Source organism: Tinamus guttatus, unplaced genomic scaffold (genome assembly GCF_059628265.1).
Source record: "Tinamus guttatus ecotype Peru unplaced genomic scaffold, ASM5962826v1 Tinamus_guttatus_pri_ptg000434l, whole genome shotgun sequence".
Taxonomy (NCBI): Eukaryota; Metazoa; Chordata; class Aves; order Tinamiformes; family Tinamidae; genus Tinamus; species Tinamus guttatus.
This window is the reverse complement of record NW_028288968.1, coordinates 961,048-982,352: the sequence shown is the minus strand read 5'-3', so window position 1 is coordinate 982,352 and position 21,305 is coordinate 961,048. Positions and strand designations below refer to the sequence as shown.

The window sequence follows — 21,305 nt, the reverse complement described above, 5'->3', positions numbered from 1 at the left end:
TCCAGAAAATAAGACAGTGATGGCCATGCTGTCCTTCTGGGGCACTTCCTTCTTGCTGCCCAGTAACATAACTGCTAAAAATCCACTGGTAGCATCCTATAAGGTATCAAGATTTGTGGCTGAAACTTGCAAAGCATGTTGGCGAAATGTTTTTGAAAAGATGACAGCTTCCAAATTATTTCTATGTTGCCATGTCCAGAGTATCACTATCCTTGCAAAAAGCAGCAGCAGGACCATCTTTTGTGCTTGGTGACGAATTTATGGCATTGCTTCACAGAGAGATTAGATGATCTCCATCTGGAAACGCAAGACCTAGTCCTTGAGTGGCCATTGGGAAATGTCTAGTATACAAATGACAGTATGAGAGAAGCAGGCATGTATTGATATACCCTGAGAGTATTTCCTAGCCTTCTGCAACCTGCAGATCAGACTCTACCCAGGCCAGATGTGCTATCTTTGTATTTAATAGCCCTTAATGGATACTTCTGCTATGATTTTGCCTAATTGCTCTTTGGACCTGTGTAAAATTTTATCAGTGACACTAATTTGTTGAGTGGAATTGCATAGCTTAACAACACCCTGGAACACATAGAGGTAGCTGGGCCTAGCACAATATGCCAGAGACAGTTAAAATAAAGTCTAATACCAGTTGTTATTGTCTAATATCTGATACACACTCAGTTTGGGACTCTCAGTTTTCGGTTTTGGGGAGCCCACAATGGTTTGGAGGGTACCTTAGCAAATAGAGTGTGAAAAGTGAAGGAATTTGACTTTTTACTTCTTTCTCAGCAAAAAACTGGGCTGCGGTGTAGCCTAACAGGGGTACACTTTCTGCTGGCAGCTTAGGCAGTACTAGCAGTTCACACACAGCAGTATGCAGCTTGTTGTGGGTTTATTGCGAGAGAAGAGAGGGGCCCTATTCGCTGGCAGGCTGCACAGACTGTTCCAAACTGCTACCATTCCTGAGGCACTTTGAAGTACTCTCTTCAAATATCACTTTTAAGGTGATATTGCATTGCAATCTCCTCCCTCTCCATTTCCCACCCCCGCCACGCAGAGCAGGAACTGCTTTCTGGAGAAATTTATGGAGTGAAGAGCAATCTGTCCAGGGCATCTTTTGGAGGAGGAAAAGCTCCAGAGAGGAAAAAGAGCATTGAAGGAGCTGCTGTGTTGGGAGGTAGAAGGAGATCAGAGAGTGATGACTGGACAGAGAGCTGGAACAGGATAAACATGAAGATAGGAGGAGTATAGACTGTAAACAAGAGAAGTGGGTGATTCTGCTTATGACACTCATTTCTGTGATCTAAATCCCTCAACAGCCCTTTACAAAGGGCAGTTACAAAAATACTAGCAATCGTTTCCAAATTAGTACAGCATTTAGTTGATAACAACACTAATAAGGATTAATAATTTAAAATTGATATACAAAACACTTCTAAATATCTACGTCTTTGCCCTGATGTGATGGTCACTCTTCCATTATCTCTCTAGGACCTAGCAGCAAAGGCACCATTCCTGCAGAAAGAAAAAAGGTAGAGATTGCTGATGTATGCCATCACCCTGAGGTCCTCACTAGGAGAAGGGTGATGTCCATGGCGGGGTTTCCTCCTCCACAGTTGTGGGTCCCCCAGGGATGTTTTCAACCCCTAGTTTTAGGATTCTCAGAACATGCTACTGGCTTGTCTTCTGTTTTTATGCACATCGTCAGTTGCAGAACTTTAATCTGATTTAGCTTTAGATGTCTTTAAAAGCTATGGGCCCAGGCAATTTTAATTCATTGACCTGTCCTACATTCTAGCTCAGGTGGGCTGATTCACAATCTAGAAATAGATGTTTTTCTTCACTGGCTACAAACCAGAGTCATGAGCTTTGATCAGAACCAAGTCTAATGGGGGGCATACTTTACTTCTAAATACGAACAGAATTTAATTTCTCATATTAAAAAGTAGGTCTTGCCTTTTAAATCAGCAGGGTAGTCCTCTTTTCTGTTCCATATGGTTGTCTAGCAATTTGGAAGCCTGATCTTGCATGGAGAAACTGAGCAAAAGAAAGAAAAATGTGGACACAGAGCGATTACTTTCACCAAAGGAAATCCCTCCGATCCTTTTAGGCTTGATATAAAGCAGACAGCAAGAAGGGTAGTAATTATACATCAGCCTGAACAAAGCTCTTCTCCATTCACTCTGTGTTGTTTGATGTTAATCAGCTCTCCCTCTTACATCTCAAGAGCAGACAAATATATCCCGATAGGAATCTTAGCAGATTTACAGAGATCAGCTTCGGTGAAAGAGATTAAGAAGAAGCAGAATATGAATAGGGCTATTCTTCCTTTTTGCCTCTCTTTATTTCTGTTTTATTTTCTCTCTCTCCTCCCTTACTTAAACAGACATTATTCTGTCATCTTTTGTTAAAAAATATATTATAATGAAATAGAGCAAGAACTGATTCAATATTTGTTTGTAGCGTAAGAATTCCCTGCATGTCTCCTGTTCCTCCCAAACTCATCCAGTCAGCGCTATGTATTTGCAATATTTGTGGATAAAATTCATTGAGTTGCTCATGTTTCATGACTGCTAGGTGCCAGCTGGTTGCTTGACAGAATTAAATCTCAGTTCCAGCAATGTAGCTGTTTATTGTTACTAGACCATACAGACGAGGCCAGGGCTTGTTTTGAGGCAGAGGTGGGGAGCTGTTATTCCTTACTCTTCTTTTATTCTGACCCAATATTTTAAGTTGCTTTTCACTGTGACTTAAGTGAAAAGCAAATTAAAGAAATGAAGTGACCTGTCCAAGAAGAAAAAAGGAGACAGGATAGTTTCAGATGTCTGGAATTACTGATTTTAGACTGTGTACCTCATGAAACTTACATTATTTTGGGCTGATAGTTCTCTCAAATGAGATAGATCTGATTTGTTGTCTGCCTAGTCCTACGTTTCTCCATTGGAAGTATTTCTCAGTGGGCTAGGGTCTGTATAATAATAATAACTGTATAATAATTTGTGTACATGCAAGGAATTGTTTAGTTTGGGAGATTTCTCAATAAATGTGTTGCAAATCAAATGATGGAACTTCTGAGCTACTTACCTCAGAGAAGCACTCTGTGGTGCTAATGTCTTCTCTAACAGCCAGTGCTCATTGTCTTTGGTCTTGTAGTGCTATTAAAAACCCATCCAGATTATTCTATCTCTGAAAGACAGGAAGTTCTCATCCCTGTTGGTCACCACCTGCCTTTGGCAGAATCCATGACTTTTTAGTCATTTGCCATCTATAAGCAAAAAAAAAATCCTCACTTCCTAATGAGGAAAGGCCATCCATCTCCTGCATCAGCTTCATTTCTGTTGACACAAATAATGCAGTTGAGCAAAGGCCTCGATGTTTATCGAATACTGTCAAGAATATTGGATAATTAGTGCTTAAGGGTGACAGGCAGGAGCTGCCCAATATATCTTGTCTTGGAGCTTCTGGCATTCTCTGTGTGGTCCCTGCACACCTCAGTGGCTCAGGTGCAAGAAGCCTAATAAGCTTCTCTCTCCTGACATCACACTCCATGGTGGGTAAAGACTCTTCGAACTCTCTGTGTTTAAGGCTTTTGGGGGAAGTTTTGGTGGCAGGAAGGAAGCCAGTAAGAAAATGTCAAAGCGTTTCCCATGCTTGGCCTCTTTGGCAGTCCTTTTCCTGCTTGATCTCTGCGAAGCCTTTTCTAAGGAAATGATGCCTGTTTCCAGGACAGACACTGCAGTGATCTGGTGGCAGATAGCTCAAACTGCTCAGAGAACTCAAGAGTCAGGTCCCCCAAGCAAGTAACCCCAAACCATGCCGCTGTAATTTAAATGTCAGTATTGCACAGTAGCGATCAGTTCAGTTGCACTAGGCTTTGCATGTCTGTATGCTCAGAGACAGTTCTTGCCTAGGAGGGTTGGCAGGAGAAGAAAGCCCAAGGATGTAGAAAAAGGTCAATAAGCACTGATCCAGTGAGATGGCATGCCCCAAGATCACACACAGTCAGTGGGAGAGCAGGGCTCAGAGATTTCCAGTCTGCTCATTTCCAGTCCTGCCCTTTTCCATGCTGACCCTGTGAATGACACCCTCTTTGTACCATGTTGACAGAGACTTCAAAGCCAAGTGTTAGTTTCCTGTCAATGGCTGAACCACATTTTCAGCATGTCCTTGAAGATCACTGATGGCTCCTGTCCCCTTCATCCACCCTGGTAGCAGTTCCCAATGGGGCTTAAGGGCCAGGAGGGAATATATTTAGGAGGTCAGCATCTTTAGGAGGTCAGCATCTTATGGATTCCCTCCAGCTCACTGGCCATCACACAGGTCTTCTTCTCACTAGCTGGCACCAAAACTTGTGTTGTGCAGCACAGCAGGAGCAATGGGATAAGGTTTGTGTCTTTCACAAGACAAGGCAAGGGCAAAAATGTAGGATGAATCTTGCATTCTAGTGAGAATGGAGCTCCTGAAGTCCACTAAATTACTGGGAGGGACCGGGAGGAATGCTTAAAGGATATTTTCTCCTGGTCAATTCCTATCAGGGACAATCTGTGGAAATCCAGGAGAACCAATATAACTCCTGAGTGGTTTCCCACAGGAGTGGAGTAGGAATCCACTCCTTGCAAGCACCTCAATTTGATGAGAAACTTCAGTCTGCTAAGTGGTGACAGATTTTCAATCTGTAGGATAAGGATGACCTCTATAGACCCCATGAAAAATTTAGAAGAGAAACTTTTGTGTGTGCATGTGCTGCTCCTTGCAAAATTCCAAGATCTTCATAGTGAGAAAAGTTCAGAGCTCCACAAGATAGATTGCATTTGGAAAACACCATCTAAGAGCTGACATGAAATCTGGGCCTTACCTACCAAAACCCTTGTACTGTAGGATGAGGTTTGATTTCTATAAGCAATGACTGCATTACTGGAAGTGCTGAAAAGGATATCTTCATTGCCATTAAATGAACATTGGTGTGTCAGATTCAAGTCAGCACCTGGGGGAGACCTTGGTCTTTCTGGACGCCTGGCAGGGTAGCCTGAGTCGTTCTGAATGGCACGAGATGCCTCTCTGTGAACTGAGACCTCGGTGACTGCACTGGAGCTGCATTATACCTGCAGGGCTTGCTCTGACTGGCATCAACTACATCCACTTTAGCTAAACTGAGATGAGCAGAGATCTTTGGAAAAGATCATGACATGTAAGAGAGACCTGCAAAGTAACTTGGTCACCGGCACCATGCGTGACCCCCATGGCACTCTCACAATACCTGGCCGAGCCTGTCAACCTTTAGCTCTGGAAGTGTGGGTTAGTGTGGGTGAGGTAGATTGAGTACTGACTGGATGGCAGAGCTGAGAGAGTTGTGATGCAGAGACTACTTGGAGTGCAGAGTCTAGTCAGTGGAGACCTGTAGTTAGCGATGGTCCCTCAGGGGTTGGTCCTCAGTCCAGTCCTGTTCAATTTATTCATCAATGACCTGAATGCAGGGACAAAGTGCTGCCTCAGCAAGTTTGCTGTTGACAGCAAACTTGAAGGAGTAGCTGATACCCCAGAGGGCTGCACTGCCATCCAGAGGGACCTGGACAGACTGGACAGCTGGGCAACTTGGCAGTGAGAAACCTCATGAAGTTCAACAAGGCCAAGTGCAAGGTCCTGCACCTGGGGAGGAATAAACTCAGACACCAGTACAGGCTGAGGACCGACCTTCTGGAGAGCAGCTCTGCAGAGAGGGACCTGGGCATCATGGTGAATGACAAGTTGACCATGAGGCAGCAGTCTACCCTTGTGGCCAAGAAAGCCAATGGGATCCTGGGGTGCGTTAAGAAGAGCATCTGCAGCAGGATGAGGGAGGTGATCCTGCCCCTCTACTCAGCCCTGGTGAGGCCACATCTGGAGTACTGTGTCCAGTTCTGGGCTCCACAGGACAAGAGGGATGTGGAGCTGCTGGAGAGAGTCCAGCGCAGGGCCACAAGGATGATCAGGGGCCTGGAACATCTGCCCTATGAGGAGAGGCTGAGGGAGCTGGGCCTGTTCAGCCTGGAGAAGAGAAGGCTGAGAGGGGATCTAATCAGTGTATATAAATACCCTAAGGGAGAAAGTAAGGAGGATGGGGCCAGCCTCTTTTTGTGGTGGCCAGCGATAGGACAAGAGGAAGAGGCCACAAATTGAAGCACTGAAAGTTCTACAAGAACTTGAGGAAAATTTTCTTGATAGTGAGGGTGACAGAACACTGGAACAGGTTGTCAAGAGAGGTTGTCGAGCCTCCTTCTCTGGAGATCATCAAAACCTGCTTCAAAACTCGCGGTGACCCCGCGTGTACAGAGTGGTTGGAGTAGGTGATCTCTAAAGGTTCCCTCTGACCTTAATGATTCTATGATTGTAACCACCAGCTCATTCCCTACAGATGAGTAACAGGAAGGGGTCCACTAATAACCTCAACAATGGATGCATTTGAATGGTGCTCTGTGATCCTTTGAGATGAAAGATGCCACAGAACTCTAAATCAGTGCTGTTGTTATTATCTGAACTGATGCTCTTCAATACTCCTGGAAGTGAAATATAAATAACAGATTTATGATCTAATCAATATCTCACATTTATATCTCCCCTTTCATCCAAAAAGATCACAGAACTCTTTGTAAGCAATATCTTCACAAGTCCCTCTTAGCTGAGCATAACAGCACCAAAGGGAGCCTGGTGAGCCAATATATAATTATGCTGATATTATTCCACCCAGCTTCCAGCCACTTTGAGACCTCACTGCGTCTTAGTAGGTTAAGGTGTGGAGTGATGGAGAGTCCATCATCTATTGCGTACTACAGAAGGGAATTTATAGTCAAGGCAAAATTTGCCTAAGTCACCAAAAATAACATGCCTGCTCTTGTAAAAAGGCCGCAGGAACATTTAATAATGACACATATCCAGGAGCTTCACTGAACACTCCTTCCAAGCGTAAAGGTGTGCTAAGTTTATAAAAGTTTATAGATTTCACACTCCTCTATCCAGGAGAGACCAAAATGCTCAACGTACAGAGGGCTGTGAACTAGGGGGTTGGCTGCCGTTAAAATATGCATGTGTATTTAAGGAATCCCTTCTCCCTTTCTACTCCATATGCTTTGCATTTTACTGTTGGACACAGTGTTTGGAACAGATATTGTTCTATTTCTGAGAAATCAGAGGCCTCTGGACTTGGGTCACTTTTCTTGTTCTATGTGCCAAAGCAAGAGGCTTTTTTTAAAAAAAAAAAAATCCTTCATTTCAAATCAATAACATTCTTCTCAGGCAGAAGAGTCTCAGGCTGTCCCAGGACTCTGCATAAAATATTCAAAATTAAGGGTGAGAGATGCATGATAACTCTTTACCTGAATTTTCAAAGTCAGAGTGACAATGAAAGGACCTTACTGGATTTTACTGCCTTATCTGCTCTTTGTGGAGCAAGGAATAATCAGAGATCAAGTAAAGTTTTGGAGATTCCTTTGGTTATCACTTCAGCTCCAACCAGAATCAGGGCTGATTGATAGCATTTTTGATGGTTTCTATGAAGACTCACTGTTGTCTGATTTCATTTTTGGCTGAAGGCACCAGAACCTGAGGTGGTGTTCACAAACTTTTTGGTACTAAGTATTGCAAAAATGCCAAGGAGATAAGGCTCAAATCTGAGGGACTTTTCCCACAGTTATAGTAGCTTCGCCTCCCATAGACAAGTGATTGAGAGAGAAGATCAGAAAAACTCACACATTGCCCCCAGCTCAACGACTATAACATCTGAGAGCCCCGAACTCCTAGCTAAAAGCCAAATCCCTCTTTCATTTAATCAATGGGTGAGTTACCCTTAGTTCAGCTGGCACAGACTCTAAATGATGCTAAAGGTCTGCAGGGCAAGGGATTGAGGGCAAAGCAGGCATGGATGCATGCGGCAATCCCGTGTCTTTTCAGAACATATTTCACCTTATTTTACCCCGGATCCCTCCCAGCTCCATCCAGCTTACAGGACACAAGAAGTCGGCTGAGGAGGGCAGACCCCAGGGTTCTTGTGCTGTTCTGAAACGTACATCTGATCTCATCGCCTCCCTTCCCTTCTTTCAGGTCCTGAGCTGCGTCAATCCTGACAACGTGAACAGCCCTGAGATCCCGGTGAAGATCCTGAACTGTGACACCATCACTCAGGTCAAGGAGAAGATCCTGGATGCCATCTTCAAGAACGTGCCCTGCTCCCACCGGCCCAAAGCTGCTGATATGGATCTGGGTATGTGAGTGTGTGGTGGGCATTGAACACCTCTGGGAAGAGGGGGAGAGTGGAAATGGAAGTCCACCAGACACTGTCCAGCTATTGCAAGTGCCACTTTTCCAGATGGAGGTTGCTTCCAGTGCCTGTGCAAAGCAGAGCTGCAGTAATGTATTGATTGGACTGATGCATACAGTCCTGGCTAACGATAGCTCTACATCTCTGCCTTTGGGGTCTGCATGTTAGGAAAACCATCAGCCACCCACCAGCTTAAGCAACAGCAGTTCTGAGGCCTGCTGCTCTGGGGTTCCCTTTCTGCAGAGGGCTATGAGAGCTGCATTCACGTCTTAAGGAAGAGAAAAAATGAGTCCTTCTGTTTATCATTAGCCCTGCCCAAGAACATTATGAGATAACTTTATGAATTCATGTTTTTCTCTGTGGTCTGCTCCTTCATGCATTACTCAAGTTGCAGGCTACTGCATCTGTTTCATCATATTTCTTGCCAGTTAAGCTGTCAAGCTCTGGGGCATATGAGGAATTGTACCACCCATTACAAGGGTGCCTTTGAATCTAAAATAATGTGTTATTTTTCCCCAAAACTGAAATAAGGACAATGGGAAGAGTGAGGTGCCTGAAATTGGGTGCAGAGGCAAATCTGATACCACACCTGGAGGCTACTATGAAAGGATGCATAAAAAAAATTTACTTGGATTGGTATGGAGTGGGGGACTGTACTGTGCGAGGCGATTAGCCAGAATTTGCCTTTGATGACCTTCAGTGAAAGAGACTTGAGTGGAAAATGATGGGGTCTATAAAACCCTGTGAAGTAGAGGAGGAACCAAAAGGAAAAGGAATGGACAGATGCCAAGAAGCAATTCACAGCAATAATGGAGGCAGAAATGAGAGGTCAGGGATTAAAGTTAAGTGTGTATATGTGCGTGTGTTCATGTAGGGGGGGAGGGGACTCCTGACAGAAATTGCTGCAAGATTTTTGCTCATGAAAGGCAGTTAAAACAACGAAACAAGCTGCCAAAAGCAGAGTAATAAAGAACAAATCGTATACATCACTATGAAAGGACCGAAAGCATTTCTGGAGCTGCCGTGAGTCAGCAGAAGACTGGAGAGTGCAAGCATGAGACCAGAGACAGTAGAGGGTCAGGGCACAAGCAGTGGGGGAAGAGAGTTTATGGCTGGTTCCATTGGTATGTGCAGTGCTGGATGGTGGCCTAGGGCCACATTTGGACCTGAGGCTGGGTGTGGGTAGAAAGTGGTCTGCTGGCTATGGGGACCGAATGGTATACAAGCCCTGGCAGGAATTTCGCCATTATGTCAGAAATGCGAGGGATGAGCTGGAGCCCACAGATGTTATTGTAGCTCTGATAATTTACATCAGGTTGTTTCTCCCTTCCCTATGAATTTTTCAGAGGTTCAATGACTTTTCCAACCTATGGACAGGCCTGGTGGGCTAGGCTACTCTGGATCTGATCCACATCCCCAGATACAGAAGAGCCTGACAATGAAGCAGCCAGGACTTTTACTGCTGCAAACCGTTTTGACCTGCTAAGTGGTGCTAGTGAGGTCCAGAAAGTATTCATAAACATGTGCATGGATTTTGTCCTTACTGACAGGAGACCATTTTATGAGCAGCTCTATAGAAAATAGCCATGAGGGTGCAGTTGGGAAGAAAAAATAAAGCATCTTATTTATGATAGAGGCAAGAAAATTGCAGGCTTCCTTAGCAGAGCTGCCAACAAGGTGGGAGGAGTGTGACTGAGGTGGCTGAAGAAGGAATGAGTAGATGGGCATGTCTCACCACCTCTCGGCCCATCCTTTTTTGTCTGAAAAGGTGTTTTGGTGTATGGCATCCTTTGGTGGTGGTGAAGGAAGTGTGAGGAGAGCAGGAAGCTGCTGTCCCTCAGAAAGCAGCACAAAGGTCTCAGGGTCAACCTGCCCTGGGCAGCAAGAGCTGCTGGATCAGCTCAGCTAGTCCTTGCTAAGCAAGGGACAGAGCACACAATTGCAATCTGGCCTTGAAGTTGATGGTTTTCTAAACAGCAACAGCAACTATTACACTTTCTAGGCTTTCTGTACATGCTAAGGCCAGATTGCTCTCATGGAAGAAAGCAAAGAAACTAATGAGTTATTTTGAGTTGTTAAATGCAGGATAGCTGCAGGCAGAGTGACTTGTATGTGTCACGAATGTCATAATGTTTTGCAGTTACTCAGACGACTCATGGTGGGGGTTTTTGGCTGAAACCACTTGTATTGGACACCCTGAGGTTACATTTTAGCCCCACATCCAGATTGCAGCACTCTGAGTAAAAGCTTATTTCTGCGGTGGCCATTTGTGTTATTATTATTTCATTTAAAGTCCTCATCATGAACAAAATGCCCCCTCTTTGGAAAAACATTAGGGCAGGAGGATCAGAAAACAGAAATTTGGCTTCGCACAGAGACCTCATTTCTGCCTGCTTTCGACTGCCTCCTGAAAGGGGCTGCTGGTTCAAGTGCCATGCACTGATTCTGCATCCCCTTTGGATGCAGCTCCCAGTGAGGGGAGTCACTGGAGCTGCCACACTGCGGAGGGCAATTCAACCTTTGGAAACTATTTAAATTGAATCAAATTCTAATATGTATTCAATAAGGCAGATAACTTACCTATATATCATAAAATCTTTTCCAGGCACCTTCCATCTATGCATTTTGATAGGGACTTCTCTTTCTCCCTCCCAAACCACCATGGTCCTTTCTTCACCCTAGAAGCAGAGCAGAGCTGAGATTCTCCATTAATTTCCTACAGGTCATAATTTGCTGGCAACTTACCTGTTTTTCTTTGCTACCCATCTGGTTATACTGGAACCCGAAGCATACAGACAAAAGGGCTGTGGTTTTTTTTGCTTGTTTGTTTTGTTTTTCTTTTTTTTTTCGCATTTTTTCCTATTTCCTATGCCAGTCAGTCTCTTACATGGAAGTTACTGGGAAACGGTAAAACACTTCTAGGAATGCAGGACTAAGAGCGGCCACCTGGCTCTTCAGACTAATCCTTCACAAGCTCAAGTGATCATGAAATAAATGTCGAGCCTGGGTAAGCCAGATGCATTTGTTTCACACGCCATTTCTGCACATAAGCAGCCACAGAAACATTTTGCAGCCCTTTATGGTGGTTTTAAGGCACCAGACAACCTTATTATGGTGGTCTGTAGGAAAAGGTTGGAAAACACAGCACAGCATGTAGGAATGACTAAAAAGGGTCATATGCATCATGACCTGGAAGTGCCTGTTAATGATAGGTTAACTGATGGCTACTAGCTCTGGTGAAGGCATCTGGAGGGAGGTGGAAGGACTTCCATCCACTTGGGTGTTCCAATTGTCTTGGGGAAAAAAAAAATCTCTCTGCTGCATTTTTGTCTCTTGTTCAATGGGCATGTTCAGGGTCACCTGGACCAAAGAGAAGGCATGCAGGAGGTGCAAGATTTTAAGTAGGATTCAAGCTGCAGGATGGCATATCCTTTGTACCAGTAGAGCTGTCCCCTAGCCAGGTATTGCCACAGCTTAAACAAGCCTCTCTTTGTCAATGGCCCCTGGAATTTACTTTTCCCCAGTCAAGCTGAACAGAAAGGTTGCTTCTAAAAGAAGAAAAAAAAAAAAAGGAAGAAAAAAGAAGTAATTCCTGCGTGCAATAAAAAGATACACTATCAGCTGAATGAAATATAAAGGCTTCACAGCAGCTGTCTCCTGAGTTTGCATTTACCGCTGCTCCTGATTGGAAGGCTTGATAAAGATAATGGGATTTTTTTTTTTTTGCCTCCCTCCCCCCCTGTCTCTGGAAGGTGGAAGTGTAACAAATTGGATTGGAGTGTGCCTCTCCTTTGTGGCAGCACGGTGAGGAGCACACAGATCTGATGAGAGAGGGTACAGGGTGCTGCCAGGGAGGATGAAGTGAACAGATTTTCCCTTTGCACCATGAATACAGATGTCAGGGTCACCTTTCTGTCCTTTGCCCCTTCTTTTCTCCTCCTTCCCACAGCCTCCGTGTTTATTTGAGAGACCAGCGTGACCACCTGAACACTTACATGGAAAGGGAGCATGCAGAACTCCTATAAAGCAAACCAGACAGAAAGAGCCCCGTGGGGAGATCACTAACCACACTGAGGACCTTGCCCAGTCACCACTCAGTTGTACAATGAAATAATTTATACTTGGTCAAGGGAAACAGGGTATAGCATTGGAGGCAAATGCATCTGCACCATGGGTAAAGCCCCTTGGCTTGCCCACGAGAGGGTCTTGTGTGGAGTCAGACTTGCAGTTCCCCACTGTTATAGATACTCAGTGGGGCACTTTGTAAGAGTATCATTCCCTAATCAAGCCCATACTTCAGCATTTTGTGCTCTTCCAAGAAATATATGGGTCCAGTTAGCTTCTGAGAATCAATTTGAGGCAGGATAAACACAGATATCACAGGGATAATATAGACGAGGAACTGGAGCAAATGAAGGGCAGTTTAGGATCAGTGCTTCACCACTGTAACCTTTACTTACACTCTGAGTATCTCCAGCCAAAGAAACACCCGGCAATAAACACAGCAGCTGACCTCTTCCTGCTAATTTGAATGAATAATAAAGGCAAGGGCGACTTTCCCAATACATTTTAATTATGTGATAAGAAAACTGCTGAAACCAAAAGAAATTTGCAACGGTCCTTGCATTTTTATATTAGGAGCAATAAGCAGGGGTGGCAGGTGATGTCTCCATATCCAAGAGTTCATTTTAATTAACTCCAGCAAATGAATAGACTTTCTGCTTGGACTGTGGCTGGGTCATTGTGACAGAGTCATGACCACCAATAAGAAGCTTTAGATGGGTCAGATTGCCTCTGACTAAGCCACAGTGATATTACATTTCTCTCTTTTGTCCATGTTTATGCATTCCTTGCCTACAGGCAAGTCCAGGAGACCTCTGTGAGGAAAGCAATGCCAGTCCTCCTGGAACAAAGGGCTTCATCCCCATGGCATCCCTAGGGCAGGCTGGTCTTGGAACCTCCACATTGCAATAACAGAGCAAGAGGGTGAACTAAGAGTTAAACACTGTGAATAACCAGATTGCTCAAGTCTTGGGGTCTTGTTCTGTTCAGCTCTGTGATCCACTCCTCGTTTTATTTGTTTATTTATCTGTTACCTTTCCACTGTGCATCTAATGCCAAACTCATCATGTCTGCAGACAGCTGCCATATGTTCTGATCTCAACATGGTTCAATGTCATTCTTGAGAGGAGTGTGTGTTTCCAGTGCAAAAAGCATTTTTGTAAAAATAATATTTTATTCAGTGCAAACAAACAAGTTTGGATAATGTAGGACTTGACTCAGGGCTTTGACACAGAGCTGTGATTTTTGCATACCTTCCTGAACCACCTTACTTACTTCATCTTTCCCTTTTTGCCCTGTCATGGGCTTTAGACATGTGTGCATTGTATGGTGTACGTGGTTGGAGGCACCTGTCAGACCATAATGATAATGATTGAGACATGCTGCTTCACACATATGTAGCCTGCACATGTGTGAGGCACATGAGTTATGGCCACAGACCTCCATACCCTTCTCTCAGAGTGAAATGTGTCATTTCTCCTTGCAGAGTGGAGGCAGGCAAGTGGGGCAAGGATGATCCTTCAGGATGAAGACATCACAACCAAGATAGAGAATGACTGGAAGAGACTCAACACGCTGGCCCACTATCAGGTAATGTGACCACAGTCCCTCTGCCAGAGGTCCAGGATGACTTACCCATCGCTGTTGTTGTGTGTTCTTCCATCAGGGAGGTACTGATCTCCAGCCAGCTCATCCAGTACTTTCTCAAAGGCCACACTGCTTTCCCAGGGACACAGCTTTACCCAACATATATTTCCCACCATTGTCCCTTACCTGGTGCAGCTCTGTCACTTGGTGACTTCTTTATGGCACCACAAGAATATCTTGCATGTGGCTACAGTCTACAGAAGCTGTATCATGATAAGCCAGAGCAAAACTCATCTCAGACACTGAATTAAAACAGTGTCCCATCATGCTTCCCCCTTTCCTCGCTCAGGTCTGTGGGAGAGGATGGGAAGAAGGTAGCTCAGCCAAAGAAGCTAGAAGGAGATGGATACAGTGCTGTTCTCTAAGATTCAACAATAACAACAGATGAGTGAGTAATAACTAAGCAGAGCCCTTGTATTTAGTGCATCCATCCTGCCCACAGGCCTGATAGGAATCATCCCAAAAATAAGTCCTAGAAAAATCCTAGAAATCAGTCCAAAGGAAGAAAAAAAACTTCTGTCTCTTCCAAAGGAGATATCAGCCCTGGGGAGTTAAGGATATGAAAGGGAGTTGAGGTCAACATGAGGACAACATAAGTCAACATTTATCTTGTTGACAAACAGAAAACAAGCCCTTCCCTCTCCTTTTCTCCAGTGCATCCAAGTTTCTATTTTTTACTTTTTTTCCCCTTTTTTTTAATGTTATCGGAGTGCAAAAGGGTAGTTGGAAGAAAAATGTAAGGAAAGGGGTTTATTATTTGGAAGGAGGAGGGAAGCAACATCACTGGAGGCAGCGTGGTGCAACAGAGTGGTCACTGACCTGGAACCCTTGGTTTTAATCCATACCCTGATCTGAGTGACCTGCCTTGTGTGGGACTTTCCTTCATCTCTACATTACCCTGAGATCCATAAAACAGAACAAAAGATGTTTAAAAATATCGTACAGAAGTAAGTGGTAGTTTCCTGAAAATTTGAATTTTGGTGAAAAGCTCCCTCTATTCATCCGCTCCTCCACTTGCCAAAAAAGCATCATCAATTTAATCTGAAGCTGACAATTTTGTTGTTTCCTCAGAAATCTGTACTTCATAACAAGTTTTTTTGTTGTTGGTGGTGGGTTTTTTTTCCATTTAATAACTGACCTGAGGAAGCAGAGGAGGTAATTTGAAAAGGAAACAAAATTTTTCACTGGAGATTGACTGAAACATTGCTGGCTGACTCCAGAAGATTCATGGAGGGGAGGGGAGCACACTTATGTTTTATTTCAACAAAACAAGGGCATATTTTTCACTTCCTTCTTGACATTTTCCAGTTGTTTACTTCCAGCAAGTTGCTCCCAGCTCTGCTGATGAGCAGAGGCAGAACAGATTCTCATCTGCCAGGTTGCTGAACTCTACATTACTTATCCTGGTGGTCGTGAGGGCTGAAAGGAAACATGCCAGGACAGTCAATGATATTGGCCATGCCTCAGTTTCCCCATCTGTAGTGTGGGTATAAAACTATAAAGTGTCAATAATTGCCTTCTGTGATTGCTGAGAGGCTATTTAATTAGCCTCTTCAATGCTTTGAAGATCAAAAACTCTGCACAAGTGCTAATTATTATTACACAGACAAGAGATAGAAGTTGTTAACAGGTTCTCTTTTCACCTATCTCCTTTTTATAATGTCTTATTTATCACAGATATTCCTGATACGGCTCCTCTGAGCCACTGACTTGTTAACATTTGCAATACGGGATTCACGTGAATCGCTTAGATGTAGAAAAAAAAAGCCTAGCTCATTTCAGAAAGTTCCATTATCTATTGAAATACTCTCCCATGGCACTCTGGAGCACTGCCATGCCTGCCCTACTCCTGTCCCCAGCTGAGACCCCCTGATGCAGCAAGGAGGAAGATGCTGCAGTGGTCAACTCTCTCCAAGCAGTATATTTGTCACCTGGAAAGAGATGACTGTACATGGAAAGGTTGGCAGGATCAGTGAAACTGAAAAATGTAGATACCAACACACAAACTGGCTACCTAGACACTACCTGCAACTGGGTTAGAGGCAACAGAAAGTGTCACAGCAGCTTTCCCCATCCTTATGGGACTTCCCATCCTTGATGTTTGAAGTAGCTCAGAAGACTTACTCCCCCTAAATGTTTATTTCTCTCTACTTAAGCCGACTAGCACAAGGCATATGCGTTGTTTATACCTTGTATATACAGGTGTATACATTGCATCTATCTTAAGGTAAAAGAGGTGAACCCCAGAACTAATTTCTATTGCCATGAAATGAGATTCCAAATCCAAATTCCTTAAGCAGCTCGGGAAAAGAAAAAAAAAAAGTCCTCTGTCCTTGAAAACAACCCCTGTTTAGCTGAAATTTGAGCTATTATGGAAGGCTCCCTTCTCATGTCTTGATTATCAAACATGCTTCTAGGGAAAGCCTGAAAGCTCTACTTATAGCCAGATCATGCAAAAATAACTTGCATGGAAAAAATCCTCTTATTTGAGGGCTGAAATTGTATTAGAAAAACTTGAGAGATCTGAGGACCTAGGAAAACAGCCCACACACTCTGATGATTCTTGGTCTAGAAACTTTAGCCAACTTTCAGATCTCATCTAGAAATTCTGCATTGTGGCTTACAGAATTTGGGATTTATTTATTTATTTATTTATAGTGATATTCCTGGCCTTCCGTCAGCTGAGCTCCCAGATAAATTGACATTTCCAGTCTGTCTTAAACTCATATTGTGGTTACATGTTACCCTAGACACTTTACAGTATGGAAGATAAGTTTTTTTTATGATATTTTTGACCCCTATCCTACAGACCATTAGAGTTACTTCATGAAAAAACTAATCTAAGTCTTGCTGAGGTCAATGGAAAGATTCCTTTATCTTCATTGGGCTTTGTTTCGTAGGCCAGAGTATGCTTTGTCATCAGTTGACCTATTGACCTAGTACAGGTTTCTAATGATATCACTGGAGGTTTTTGTCTCTCTCTCCTTTTTTTTTTTTTTTTTTTTTTTGGTCAATAGACTCACTGAAGAACAATTCTTATGCTTTGAGCCAAAATTACTGCTCAGACTTCAGTGACACTGATTTATGATTCAGGTTTTGCTGCTTGAATTCCTGCTGCTCTTGGTGTGCTCCTCAGTCAATTCTTAGAAATGTACTGACAAAGTCCATTTTTGTCTGCAGGTACCAGATGGATCTGTGGTAGCTTTGGTCTCCAAGCAAGTCACTGCCTACAATGCAGTCAACAACTCCACAGTCTCACGTACTTCAGCCAGCAAATATGGTAAGGACCCATGTGCTGACACAGGCTGAGAGAGCAATGGAGGAGAGATTCCAAACATCCTGCTGGTTACAAAACATTGAGTACCAGCAAAGAGAATGATAGGTAGATGACTAGTTAGCATGAAAGCCTGGAGAACTGGAGGAGGAGAGGATTTAGCCATATACAACTCTGGCATCTGATCTATGCTGTTGATCCAGTATCTGAGTTGCTCTTTGGAAGTACCTCTCCTTCCTCTTGGTGAAGTCATTCTTGTTGGCAAAGACCTTGGAACATGGTCTGTGATGAAGACAAATCTGTGGCGCAAATAAGAAGATGCTGGACTAAGGCAGCACAACTTAGATGACAGAGCCTGGTCTGGAACTATACCTTATGATGTGGATGCTATGTGCCTCACCCAGTTATCATACTATCTCCGGGGAACTTGCACCTGGAGTAAATAAATAAATAAATAAATAGAGGTCTTATATCAGCATATCTCAAAGCAGTGCACCGTTTTTCACATTTTACCCCTGAGACAACTGAGACTGAGACAGCTGTGAAGCAAAGACCAGGCAGAAATTCTTCTGCAGAACCAGACACAGATCTCCTGAGTCTTACTCGCACCATCACATACCCTTCTCAACAGGCCATGACGTGTCTCACTGTGACAATATGGGAGGGCAAATAAAAAAGTAACCCTCTAATCTGCAACCAGAGACTGTTGCAAAAGCATCCCCCATTCCAGGCCCAGCTGTCATATTTCCTTATTATTACTATTATATTATTATGGTTGTTTTAAATGCCTGACAGCATCTCTTATCCTTCCCTTTTTCTTTTAGCTTGAGGGAAAGTACAGTTACTCAATATCTGGAGGAGTCGCCTTTCTCTTTCTCCAAGGACATGAGCAATCCACCAAATCTTATTCATATGCGTCCTCTTTGCCATGTCGTTGCAATTAATGAAAGACACAGTGACCTTTGGAAAGGAAGACTTGGAGGGGGGGTTAATTTCTGCTGGATTTCTTTTTTTTTTTTTGTCATTTCATTTTTCAGGAGGAGGGTATGGGAAAGAATGCAGAGCGGGGAAAAGATGTGGTGGGTCAGAAGTGGTTGTTAATTGCAATTAAGGGAACAGCATCCACAGAGAAAAAGGATATTCCAACTGATAATTAATATGTAGAGATTGCTAATGTAGCAATGAGGCTGATTCAGATCTTGCTACAAAAAGGTGCAACACTTGTGTTATTTGTGGTTGCAAAAGGCTCAATCTACAGCATTAGTGGAAGGTCAGGGGGAGAGGAATGCCACGTGCCATCAGTTTGAGGCAGACGGAAATGAAATTTGGGGTATAAAGCTGTCCTTGAAGACAAAATGTATGTCAGTCCTACTGGGGATCTGGTCTGGTTTTTTTTTTTTTTTTTTTTTTTGTCAAGAGCTTAACAAAAACAAGGCTTTGGAGCAGGGAGCGAAAGGGATGGCTGGTGAGAGGCACAGATTTGCGCTGAGGCAAGAGTAGGAAGGAGGGACATCTCCTAGGTCTAGGACTGGAAGCAGTAAAGTCCAACTTGAATTTGATGATACTGAATAAATTTAAGCAGGATAAGTTATTACACAGACAGGTCCATGGTCTGTTCTCTGACCATGAGACTGAGAAGAAAAGATTGATATGGGTCACATATCTATGGCTAAGACTAACAAGACTAATTAGCCCATAATGGCTACCATGTACTGTTCATACTGTCCCCTGAACTGTCCCCGCCTGGCAGTGATAGAGCTAGTTGTCCCAGGCCAAAGCTCTGTCAGGGATCATGGTAACAGTTAAACATCATGGACAATTGAAGGTCAGTGTTTGGTCTTGTGTAATTTTTTAGTTTAGACATAATCATCACGTCCTGCTTGGCTGGCCTCCCTTATGTTTGTTGAGCAAAACGCTCAGTCAGAAGGTAGTGCTTTGATAGTAAGGCCTGGTCCATAAAGCTGCTTTGATGTCTTCTCTGTCTCACACAACAGTTTTTCTATGGAGATGTACTTGCATTGCTCAAGATGATGAAGTTTTACTTAATGCTAATATGGAAATGCAGAACTTATGAGAGGATGCATACTGGAGTACTGCCGTGGTCCTCCTGTTCTGGAGACCCAAGCTAAAATCTCCCCAGAATGTTATCCTGTGTGGCCATGACACCTGCATCTATGTCATGCAATGGACATGCCGAAGACATGCCTAAGGCCTCAGGTCTAGCTCTGGTTGTCTTAGCCATACACCAGAATCTGTGCATGCATCCAGTGCATAGACTGAATGGGAGGGAGATCTGCAGCCAGCACTGAGCTCAGAGAGAGGAAAGGGGTTGAATTCTTGCCTGTCTGATGAAAAACATTAGTTAGGAAAAATGTCGTTAGTATATTTCTGTGGTGAAACCTGCTGATCCCAATGCAATTGCTAATAAGGCTGAGACACATGCATCTGTTTTGCAGAGAACATGATCCGTTACACAGGCAGTCCAGACAGCCTCCGTTCTCGGACACCAATGATCACCCCTGACCTCGAGAGTGGAGTCAAGATGTGGCACTTAGTGAAGAACCATGAGCATGGTGACCAAAAGGAGGGTGACCGGGGCAGCAAGATGGTTTCTGAGATCTACCTGACAAGGCTACTTGCCACCAAGGTACATGACATTGGGGTGGGGGGACAGAAATGTGCTTTTAAAGGCTGAGGGGATTTGGAGAGCAACAAAGAGTGAAGAACCCAGGCCCATGAGTCTGGTGGAGAGAGTCTGTGCAGCAGTAGGTGTGTGCTGGGTTTGTGGATTTTGTAGGATTGTAGTTTGTCCCAAAAGGAGCAAACAAAGAGCTAGGGAGTGAACATGCCCTTATCAGTCTCCAAGAATACATCAAACAACACCTTGCCCTTTGAAATGGAAGCCCATCCCACAAAATCCTGGGTGAGTATGTGTCCTTCTTCTCTGGGCCCATAAAGATCTAGTTCTCATAATGGAGTCTCATGTTGATGATTTGTCAGGGGGATTAGTTAGCTATGGTGAGGTTAATAGATGACCAGCTCCAGAGGGAGCACGTGGAGTTAGACATGCATCCACGTTCAAGTATGGAGAGCTCAGAGACTCCTAAGGGAAAATAGAGGTCAAACATTGATCTTCTCTGCAGATTCAGTTTCTTCTGTTTGGGATGTTCTGGCTGGTTATGCTCTTCCAAAGCAATATTTACTGAGTGTTAGAAAGTTGGTAAGCTCCCATCTAGTCAATTCATATCCCCATAAATGCTGGCAACCAGCTTTCTATATGGAGGAAAGCACTGTGGCTCACAGGTCTGTAAATTAGTGCAGCCAACTTCTGACCTGCAAAAGGCACGAGAAGTGACTTTACTCTCCCACTCTCTGCAAAGCTGCATCTCACTGTCCCTCAGCCTCACTCTGTTATTTACCCGGGATGGGAGTAGCTGGCACTCTCGGCAGCTGGCTGGCTCAGGGACTGGCAAAAGACCTCAGGCCTTTCAACTTCTCTGACCAACGTTGTCCTCCGCATAACTTTTACACAATGTGGGCAAAGGATTGTCTGAGCTTACACTTGTTTGCTTTTCCACCCTGTCAACCCCATCTTGGTGGTGGTCTCCTTGCATAGATGCCCATGTACTAATGAAGAGGCTGCAATGCTCTCTTTTTCTGCACTCCACAGAGACCAAGGCAAGCAGAGAGGCAGGCTGCAAAACCAGAGACAGGCTCCCTTGGCAATTCTTGCTTCTCTGCCCCAGCATCCATCTAACACATAAATTATCTTGGTGCATTCCCCAAGCGGGAATTGCTGGGTAGCTGTGGCTCAGGTGTGGCTAATCATGATATTATTTCACCCTCTTCTGAGCAGGGTTAAACCAAGCAGTGATCAAGAGGACCAATCTTCCTTCCCCTAGCTGAAGTTTTGATGATTATGAATTCCTGTCAGGGCATCAAAAGACACCAAAACAATTATGTGCATTTGTGCAAGTACCCTCTGAGTTCACCCTTCAGATAGGCCTCCATCATGTGCTTAAGTACTACCAT

General features: G+C 44.0%; 1 protein-coding gene across 1 annotated transcript in view; it reads left to right on the top strand.

Moving 5' to 3' along the window:
* The window catches only part of PLXNA4 (plexin A4), a 404,602-nt gene that overhangs the window by 367,215 nt on the left and 16,082 nt on the right, over window positions 1-21,305 (top strand). The window contains exons 25-28 of the mRNA XM_088531807.1: window positions 8,074-8,233; window positions 13,839-13,942; window positions 17,180-17,279; window positions 19,730-19,920. Of these exons, the coding sequence (XP_088387933.1) occupies window positions 8,074-8,233; window positions 13,839-13,942; window positions 17,180-17,279; window positions 19,730-19,920 (555 nt within the window). The remainder of the gene's footprint in view (window positions 1-8,073; window positions 8,234-13,838; window positions 13,943-17,179; window positions 17,280-19,729; window positions 19,921-21,305) is intronic.